Source organism: Nanorana parkeri, unplaced genomic scaffold (assembly GCF_000935625.1).
Source record: "Nanorana parkeri isolate BGI_ZX_2015 unplaced genomic scaffold, ASM93562v1 scaffold832, whole genome shotgun sequence".
Lineage (NCBI taxonomy): Eukaryota > Metazoa > Chordata > Amphibia > Anura > Dicroglossidae > Nanorana > Nanorana parkeri.
Genome location: NW_017307100.1, coordinates 678,964 through 689,518, shown reverse-complemented (window position 1 = coordinate 689,518; position 10,555 = coordinate 678,964). Strand labels below are relative to the sequence as shown.

Sequence of the window (10,555 nt, the reverse complement as noted above, 5' to 3'; positions counted from 1 at the left end):
AAGGGGATGTATTGCAGGGACAAGTCTATAATTTTGCCACTTTATAGATCATTGGTTCGACCTCATCTGGAGTACGCGGTCCAGTTCTGGTCACCAGTACTAAGAAAAGATGTCCTTGAGTTGGAAAAAGTCCAGCGAAGGGCAACCAAACTAATTAGGGGTATGGAGGACCAGAGCTACGAGACGAGGCTACTAAATTTAAACATGTTCACATTAGAGGTGAGGAGATTAAGGGGGGATATGATTTCCATGTACAAAATGTTTAATGGTGGTAGCAACATTAGCGATAAACTGTTTAAAATTAACTCCGTTACAAAAACTAGAGGCCATCACCTAAAATTGGTGGAAAAAAAATTCCAGCACAAGGGGCGAAGGGGGTTCTTCACAGTAAGATCAGTTAGGGTCTGGAACTCACTGCCACAGGCGGTGATTTCAGCAAATAATGTGGAATTGTTCAAGAAACTTTTGGACGATTTCTTAAGGGACCGTAATATACAGGGGTACGGGTACTCCTAGAATGAGATCCTAATAGGTTGGACTTGATGGACTAATGTCTTTATTCAACCTCAAATACTATGTAACTATGTAACCATTAATCCTGTTTATCCAAATCCTCTTTATTTATCTCTTAACAAATCCCCCCATTCTTTCGTGTTCCCTATACATCTAATCCCCTACCCTTTACTCCCTCCTCCCCTTCCCTCCCTATACCCTATCTGTGCCAGTCCTTATACCTCTCTATGAGTCCTACCCTACTCCACCTCTCCTATTCTAGATTTATACCTATCTAGCCCACCTGGGACATATCAATAAGTTACCTCTCTCAACCCTATTACTAATAACATGTACATCCCTACCCCCCTCCCCCCAAGGCTCTACTATTTGCAAGTTTTACTTTAATATTTTCTTCTTTTCTATGGCATCTCTTCCTATTTCTTGCTCCCTTTATGTTTTCCCTTTCCGTATGGTTGACTAATATTCCTTATTCATTAATCGTTCCCTTTTTTAATTTGCAAAAGGGCAGTATACCTCTGATGCTTTGAATTCTTGCCACTTTCCCCATATTTTAAGAAATAACGCATATTTATCGTGCTTCATCATCACTAGTTCAACCATCAACCTGGTTGAATCCAGTTTGACAAACCATTCCGAGATAGAGGGGATTTCAGCTGTTCCCCAATATCTGGGGATCAGTGATTTAGCTGCGTTCAGCATATGGGGTAGTAGAGATCTCTTGTACCCCCTAGCCGAGTCTGCTGTGAGGTGGAATAAACATGTCCAGGGATCCATGGGTAGCTGTATATCACATATTTGCCTAATAGTATCTCTCACCATTTCCCAATATGGTCTAATCTTAGGGCACTCCCACCAGATGTGTGCATAAGTTCCAACCTCTCCACACAGCCGCCAACAGAGCGGATCATTTGTGTTATGTATCCTGTATAATTTCTGTGGGACGTTGTACCACCGTGATATCAGTTTGTAATTTGTCTCGAGTGTATTAACATCGATTGATGTAGACGTGACTACCCGTAGCATTTTCCTTTCCTCCTCTTGTGTGAGCTTACGGTTGAATTCCTTTTCCCATTTATCCAAATATGTAGGTGTTGAGCTATTTTCCTTTGTGCTAATAATTTTATAAAAAAAGTGAAAGGCATTGCTTTGGTGACTGTGAGGCTCCTAAGATAGTTTCTAACTCTGTTAAGTCATTACCTATTCTCAAAGGTTTAGGTAAAGTTTGAATGTAATGCTGAAATTGCTGGTGTCTCCACCAATCTAGTGGGTATGTTCCCCACTTCTCTCTTAGTTCTGAAAGAGAACATGTTACATTGCCTGTCAAGATGTCTTTTACTTTTAAATTAGGAGACCTACACCACTTTAAAAAGGCGGGATCTTCTCTTCCCGGAGGGAAGTATTCATTCCCTATTAATGGTATTAAGATCGAATTGTACGACCACCCAAATCTCCGGTGTAGCCGGTCCCAGGTCCTTATGGTTGAAATTGTGAGTGGCAGCGTGTTTGGAGACAAACATCTTTTCGATGGTGGAATCCAAATTATTCCCGATAACAGGGTTTCACTAGATACTGTCTCCAACACCGCCCAGCTTTTCTGTCCTATCCCGAATGTCCAGTCAGCTATTCTAACTAGTTGGGCCGCCAGATGGTAAATCCTGAAGTTTGGGAGGGCTAAACCTCCCTCCTGTCTCGTCCTACTCAAGGTCTTCCCTGATAATCTAGGTCTTCTATTTTGCCATACATATTTAGATATAACCTTCTGTAAAATTTGAAAGAAGATCCTAGGTATCTCAGTGGGTATCATCTGGAATATAAACAATATTTTTGGGAGGATCATCATCTTAATCGCGTTCATTCTCCCCACCCATGACAGCTTCTGCAAGGAGAAGGATGCTAAATTTGATTTAATTATATTTAACATCGGGACATAATTTTGTTGATATAGCTCCTTAGTTCTAGATGTTAAATTAATTCCCCGATATTCAAGCGTCTTTTTTTTCCATCTGAAGGGGAAATAAGGGATCATTGCTTGTCTTTCCTTTTCTGGAACAGTTATATTTAAGATCTCAGATTCGTCTAAGTTGATTTTAAAGTTTGAAAGCTCTCCGTATACCTGTAATTCCCTTAGTACCTGGGGCAGCGTTATTCTGTGGTATTTTATGTATAGTAAGATGTCATCTGCATATGCTGCGATTTTAACTTCCCCCGCTTGTGCCTCTATTCCCTGGATGTTTTGATTCAGACGAATCGTAGCTAGGAGGGGTTCAAGAGAAAGAGCGAACAATAGCGTGGAGAGAGGACATCCCTGGCGTGTTCCATTATATAATGTAAATTCCCATGACAGGGTGCCATTAATTCTCACTTTTGCTTTCGGATTAGCATACAGGGCAGATATCCAACTAATCATCCTTTTCCCAACCACCAGTATGTTCAGTGTATTAAACATGAAGCTCCAGTCTACTCTATCAAAGGCCTTTTCTGCATCAATTGACAGCAGTAAGACTGGCAGCCCCTGTCTTTTTGCCATCTGTATTAGTGATATGGTCTTAAGGGCGTTATCTCTCACTTCTCTTCCTGGTATAAATCCCACTTGGTCTGGATGTACCCAAGTGGGATTTATACCAGGGCGGTAACTTGCACATAGGCTAGGATCGTTTCCTGCCTTTTCGATAACTGTTATGTGTGCCATCAGTGCCTCAGGATACATTTTGGAGTTTTCTTCTATTGAATTTACATATTGGCAGAATTGTTGGTTTAAAATATCCTGGAACCTTTTATAATACAACAAAGTGAATCCATCCGGGCCAGGGCTTCCACCTGTCTGGGTTGAAGCAACTGCCCTTTTGAATTCCTCTGGAGCAATATCTGTTTCCAGAGCATTTAACATGTCTACTAACGTTATTGGGAGTCTTGCCTGTTTCAGGTATGTTTTAATTTTTTCTAGTTTTTCTATTCCCTCTGTTAGTTTACCCTGCTCACGGGGCCCTTTTGCATGGTATCATTTTTGGTAAAAGTCCTGAAATGTCTCCGCAATTTCAGTTGTGGAATGTACTGTAGACCCTGTTTTAGTTTTAATTTTAGCTATGTATGTAATGGATTGTTTAGTTTTAAGTGCCTTCACCAGGAATTTGCTAGGTTTATTCCCCATCTCATAGTATTGTCTATGGGTTATATTAAACGCCCGTTTGGTATCCGCCTCCAGTACTTCTTTTAATTGTTCTCTATCAGGGTTAATTCCATGAGAGCCCTCGGGTCTAAGGTTAGTTTATGAGTTGTTTCCAATTGTTGAATTGCTTCTAATAATAGTTTTGTATCCTTAGTCCTCTCTTTCTTCCGATTAGCCCCTATTGCGACCAGCTTGCCTCTAAGAACTGCTTTATGAGCCTCCCACACAGTTACCGGTGATACTCCTTCAGTTACATTCTCCTGAAAATAATATTTTAATACCCTTTCCTGTTCCTGGACGACCGACTTATCATGTAGCAAGGAGTCATTCAGCTTCCAGTTGTATTGCCTCCCCATCGACTTATTTATATTCAGCGATAATTCAACCGGAGCATGGTCCGAGATTGTCTTGGGGAGAATATTTACAGACCTCACCAACTCTATTGACACATGATCGATCAGTATCCAGTCCAATCTTGAGTAGGAATCATGCAGCTGAGAGTAATACGTGTAGTCTCGTTCCTTTGGATGTAATATACTCCAGATATCCACTAATTGGTATTTCCGCATCTCCCTTCTCGATCGGGTGAGATGGGAGATATGATTGCGTACCCTTCCTGATGATGTATCGAGCATGGGGTCTAAGCATAAGTTAAAATCCCCTGCCATTATCAGGGTACCTTTCCGAAATTCCCCCAACTTCCTAAGTGTCTTTAACATAAAAGGAACTTGCAACGATTCGGCGCATATATGTTCACCAACGTATAATCCGTCCCATTTACAGATACATGAATAAATAAAAATCTACCCTCTATATCTGCCAATCGAGCATGCACCTGCACTGACATACTTCTTCTAAAACCTATTGCTACCCCCTTGGATCTCTTATTATTCGAAAGACTGTAAAACCATTGAAGATAATCTCTGGACCCTAAATATGACGTTGATGTATGAGAAAAGTGTGTCTCTTGTAAAAAAAATATCTGCCTCGTGTCTTTTCATTTCCTGTAGAATCTGGTGTCTTTTAGCTGTTGTATTGAAACCCCTTACATTATAGGGAATTACTTTGATAGTTGCCATATGGTTCTCCTAAACAGTTTTCCCTGGTCTCCTGCTGAGCCTTGGTATACCCCCTTAGCAAGAAAAAAGTACATAACTTATATTATTTTCCATATCCCTCCACCCAGTTCTGACTGGGTGGGGCTAACATTATAAGCATTTCAAAATTTTCTAAATGTTTTGTGAAATACATGGACTCCTTCTCCTCTTTTTGTTTTTTTGTTTTTCCCCCTACAGAATAACACCAAAAACAGTTAGTCTCTTCTCTGGGAACCGTAGAACCGCTGTTCTACCCTCTCTTGTTGCAATAAGGCATGAGGGGAACCCCCATCTGTATGTGATATGTTGGTCTTGTAATATCTTTGTTTTTTTTGAAAAATTCTTTTTATTGAAGTTTTATACAATTAATACAATTAACAACATTTGCTCACACAACCGTGCGAGCACACAATAGGTGCAACCCCTCCGCCCTAGCCGTCACCCCTACACTGTAGGATAAGCCGTAGAAACCGGATAAGACCCCTCTAGGTCTAGCATATTGTACCTGGGACGGTGCATCCAAGTCATACCCAACATCCCCATGTTCTGCAGAGTTCGCTTTTGTTGACTACACTCCGCCCCCATCAGGCAAGGCAGAATCCGTCATAGTGGAGAAGAGAAACGGAAAAGATAACTGGATAAAAGCAAAAAAAAAAATTTAAATAAAAATAAAAAATAAAATAAAAATACTGGTTCTGGCGCCAGATCGATAAAAGTCTGTATTTTAGATCCATCAATCTCCAGCTCTAATATACCCTTCAAACATTCCATAATTTGGACTTTGTGTAATAATGGAACCGTACGATAACGTCCCGTGGGCTTTCTCCTCCTATCATTCTGGGACGCATAGCTCTATGTATCCTATCAAAGTTCATTTCTGCTGATGGTGTCCGTTTTAACAAGGTATTAAAGGTGTCCCTGAGTTTATCAGGCAGTTCCCGCTCCCCTATCGTTTCAGGGACACCCCTCAATCTTAGATTATTCCGTCCATTTCGGTTTTCCTGGTCTTCTACTCTATATGACACCATTCTGTTAGTTATCCCAGCAATTCTGCTCTGTTCCTGCAGATCTTTGATAGCTTTAGAGTGTTGATCTAATCGTTCCTCCGTGTCCTCTACCCTCTTTAAGACTTGAGACAGTTCAGATCTTATGGTGGTCAGGTCTGATTTTATTGACTCCTCCATACGTTTTAACAGGTTTATCAGTTCATTTTTCGTGGGTAGGGATTGTGCTAATGCATACAATGATGTTTCGGTACCTTGCTGAGAATCCTCTGAGGTCCCCGACATTGCCGGTGAGGTAACTCGTCCGTCCGTGGTGCCCGTCGTCTGATTTCCACCGTGCTCTCTGCCATGCTCTGGAAGCGGAACTCCGTCTGCTGCTAGTGCAGCATCTCTCTCGTCCCGTCCACAGTGACCTCGTTCCGTTGGTTCTGGGGCCCATAGGCGTCTGATCGTCCCCGTCTTTGGAGTTTTAGCTGACGCCGACTTTTGGGCTTTCTTCCCCCCCATAGTATAGGCTTAATCTCGAGCAGTTGGGTCCATGTACTCTGCGTGTCCACTCATTCAGAATGGCATAAGGGGATTCTATCGAAGCTGCAGCTACTCACAGTCTGCCGCCGCCATCAAAGGTGAGCTCCACCCCCAAACAGATGCAGTCGTTAGACTCCCTAATTGACACATAAAGGCCCTGTATGATGTGATGACTGTTGTTTTGCTGCCCCATATTTCCTCTCCTTCCTGTACTCACCGTTCTATTGTATGGTTGAGCATGTCACCACCGCTGCTACATCTCATAGCTGGGAGAAAATGGGCAGCTTAACCCTATTAGTAGAAGTAGGTGCCAGTACCATCTTAGGAGGCATGGTATTGTAGTTTGAGGAAAAAGATAAAAAATGGGGACTATTAATGAGATAGGGATCTAGTCTTTCTGTCTGGGGGAATTCCACTTAAGGTTGAAATGACTATACTAATGTTCTTTTTGCACTACATTTTCCCAAACAATTTACAAAATAACCCTTGGGCTTGGAAACTTCCATTATCTGTAAGTAATATATAATGTTTATATACACTATATACATTGGAAGTCTATATAACAAATTTTTGGGTTGAAATGTTATTTTGGTAAAAAATGATCCTTATATACATTTAGATATTAAGCCCTGAGAAAAGGTAACACTTCTCTGAAGAAGTCAGAAACTGTTTTGAAGTCACTTTTTGCCCACAAGCAGGCATGTGATACAACAATGTAAAAGAGATTTGTCTAAAAACATTCTCTAGTGGAATGTGAAGTGGATTACAGAGAAAACGTGTGCATATTATGGGCAATAATGTGACAATATCCATATTGACATCTATAAATGGATACATTGATTTATTATGTGTTTTTTAAATAGATTGGTTTTTAATCACTGCGTGAAAACATGTATTGTTTTTATATGTTAACAAAAAGTCTCTTGCGCCTCTGGAATATGAATTTCATCTAACATCAAAATAAATAGTATAAGGCACAGAAAAAGGACTTGCTGCTGATGTTGGGAAGATGCTGCCAATACAAGTTTTAATAAACAGGATTTATGACTACATAGTACCTGGGCCAGAAATCCAGAGTCATTCTGTAATGCTGCATCCAGAAGATGTAGAAGTTTTTGAAATTTTGCATCATCGTATTCAAATCGATCTCCAAACGTTATGGAACAAATCATATTGCTAACTGCATTGTCAATGAGATAATGTGGGTCAAATGGATGGCCTAGAAAACAATATATTAGATATGTTATAGTCAAAATACAGTATAAAGCCATATGTATCACAAATACTGCAGCTGAACAGTATCATCAGCCACCAGCAACAAGTGGGATGGATCAAATTCAGATTCAAGGTCAAATTCAGATTCAAATGTTGCAAACTCCCAAGTTTCAAACACAAAGGTTTCAGATTCAAAGATTTTGAGCTAGCAAGTATCATACTAGAACGTTTTAGACATAACAGACTCTGGTTTTTCAGATATGACAAAGTGAGGTCATTATCAAATGTGCAAATACCTTAACAGAGAAATTAGCCAGGATGTGTCGTGGTTAAGGGAAATATCAGGGGTCAGAATCAGAGAGACCAACAGGAGGCTAGGAGAAAGTGGATGCATTAAGGTCCAAGAGACTACATGGGAACTTTTGGCCTCTAGGAGAAATACAACCAAATGGCTTTTCATGGTAAGGACAGTTTTCTGTGGGCTAAAGAAAGTGCGCCACACAAAGTGTGTTGTAGTTCTGCAGTGATTGGTGACCGTGGTAAAACGTGGGTGTTGGCTTAAAGCATATAGTTTGTTGTGCACATTTTTTCACATATTACAAATGGGGTTGGATGAGCTGAACAAGATGATCTCTGAAAATAATATGGACCAACCTAAATAAAATACCAAATATATAGCTTTTTTTTTAAATGAGCACAATACATTTCCCAGTCACATGACATTTCAGAGTCATAATTGAAGTTGATGCTGAAAGATGTTGCTCTGCCTGATAATTTGATCGCAGGTCTAAATATGCAGATCTGATTGAGTAGTGAGTGGTTCACTCATGGCCAGCAGCACAACATATATTATTTGTACTAGCATGGAGAGTAAACTCAGGAGAAAAAAAGAGAGTAACCAGGAACAGGGAACTATAAGAGGGAACAAAGTCAGGACCAAGCATTTCACAATTACAGGGTTAGGCACCATTCACAACTGAGCATCTTGTAGCAAAATGCCTTTAGCTCAAAGAAAGCACATGAGCTTCTTTTGGAGCAGAGACAATCATTTTGTGCCCAGTAGATTTGAATGGAAGCGCCTGAAAAACATATGATAAACACACAAAAATGCTCATAATGCTTGTCTCTCAAACTTGTTATGCCCAGTAACAAAAAATAGTGACTAAAAATAAAAAAGGAATAAAACACTAAAGCAAAACCACCTGTACAAACACTGTACAAAAAACACTAAAAGGAGAACTATGGGGGTGTGGCTTACCTATGGCGGCGGCTGGACGTGTTTAACTGAAGCTCCCGCTCCATCCCAGAGTTGCTCGTGACACAAGGACACTTCGCCGGACTCCCTTACTATCCTCATGGGGGGGAAAAAAGGCCAAAAGTCGGCCTCTGCCAAGAGACTGAATGCGGGCTCACTCAAGCGCCTATGGGCAGCAGAATCCCCGCCGGATGATCGCGGGGCCCTGCACGCGCCTCCAACCCTTTCGCCAGCGCGGCCTGTGAAGGCCTCTACTCACCATCACCGGCCTGAGAGGGACGATACCTCGGCCCAGTCGGAGGCGGAGGGCTCGGATGACGGCTCCGAAATGTCGATGCGCACCTTGGCACGATCCGTGCCGACCAAGCGGGAGCTGTCGGCGATGTTTCTCCGCCAAGAGACCTCTATTAAGTCGGACCTGACGGCGCTCAGGTCCGAACTCTTGCAGACGCTGCACCGCGTGGAGGCCGCGGAAGACCGCCTAGATGAACACGCACAAGCGATCCGAGAGCTCCAGAATCAAGGTAAGCTATCCTGGCTCCACACCCGCCAAGCGTTGTACAAGATCGAGGACCAGGAGAACAGAAACCGCAGGAACAACCTGCGTCTCCGAGGCCTGCCTGAAGCCACAGGTGACGCAGACCTCGCGGACACTGTCAGGGGCATCCTCAATTCCATACTGGGTCTACCCCCTACCTCTACTCTCCTGTTTGACCGGGCGCACAGGGCCCTGCGGCCCAGAGCAATGGCGGGAGAACTTCCCCGAGACGTCATAGTGCGGCTCCACTACTACGCAGATAAGGCCCTGATCTTCACACACCTAAAATCCTCCTCTTTTGAGACTCCTACTAGAACAGAACACCACGAAAGCCTTTAATATAGTCTCCCGTAAATATTACGAAATGGGGGGTAGATTCCTAGCACAGGCGTTGAGAACAAAAAAATCAGTCACATACATCTCTAAGATTAAGACGAACAAGGGATCCATGGCACATACCACCACGGCCATTGCGGAAGTTTTCCGCAATTATTACCAGGACCTCTACCAGGTGAACGATTCAGATGATCCTATGACCACTGAGTCTAGATTGGAGAGAATCAATCTGTACCTTCAGCGAGCCTCCCTGCCCAGGGTGCCTGACTCCTCTCTTTCGCAGCTTGACGCTGACATCTCAGTACTAGAATTTAAGTCGGTCATCAAAAGCACTCCACTGGGTAAAAGCCCGGGCCCGGACGGGTTCACTCTACTTTATCATAGACGCTTCCAATACATCTTAGCCCCTCATTTTTGCTCTTTTGCCAACGCTGTCTCCAAAACTGCCCCCATGCGCCCAGAGTCCCTTTCGGCCCACATCACAGTTATAGCCAAACCTGAAAAAGATCCCTCGAGCTGTGCCAGCTATCGGCCCATTTCCTTACTAAACGTGGATACAAAATTATACGCTAAGATATTGGCGAATAGGCTTTATCCTCTCCTTCCATCGTGGATACACCCAGACCAGGTGGGCTTCATTCCGGGTAGAGAAGCCCGGGATAATGCTCTCAAATCCATTAGCCTGATGCACATGGCTAAGCGTCAGAAATGTCCCACTCTTCTCCTTTCCACCGATGCAGAGAAGGCATTTGACAGGGTGGCATGGGATTTTCTCCTCGCCACCCTGTCCCACCTTGGTCTGGGGGTCCGGATGCTGGAGTGGATATCGGCATTCTACGCCAATCCCACGGCACGAATTCGTATCAACGGCTCCCTATCCCCATCATTCACCCTCCACAA

At 42.8% G+C, this 10,555-nt stretch overlaps 1 protein-coding gene across 1 annotated transcript in view; it reads right to left on the bottom strand.

Moving 5' to 3' along the window:
* The window catches only part of LOC108794296 (cytochrome P450 2D17-like), a 52,265-nt gene that overhangs the window by 25,438 nt on the left and 16,272 nt on the right, over positions 1-10,555 (bottom strand). Inside the window, exon 4 of the mRNA XM_018565310.1 lies at positions 7,370-7,530. Coding sequence (XP_018420812.1) covers positions 7,370-7,530 — 161 coding nt within the window. The remainder of the gene's footprint in view (positions 1-7,369; positions 7,531-10,555) is intronic.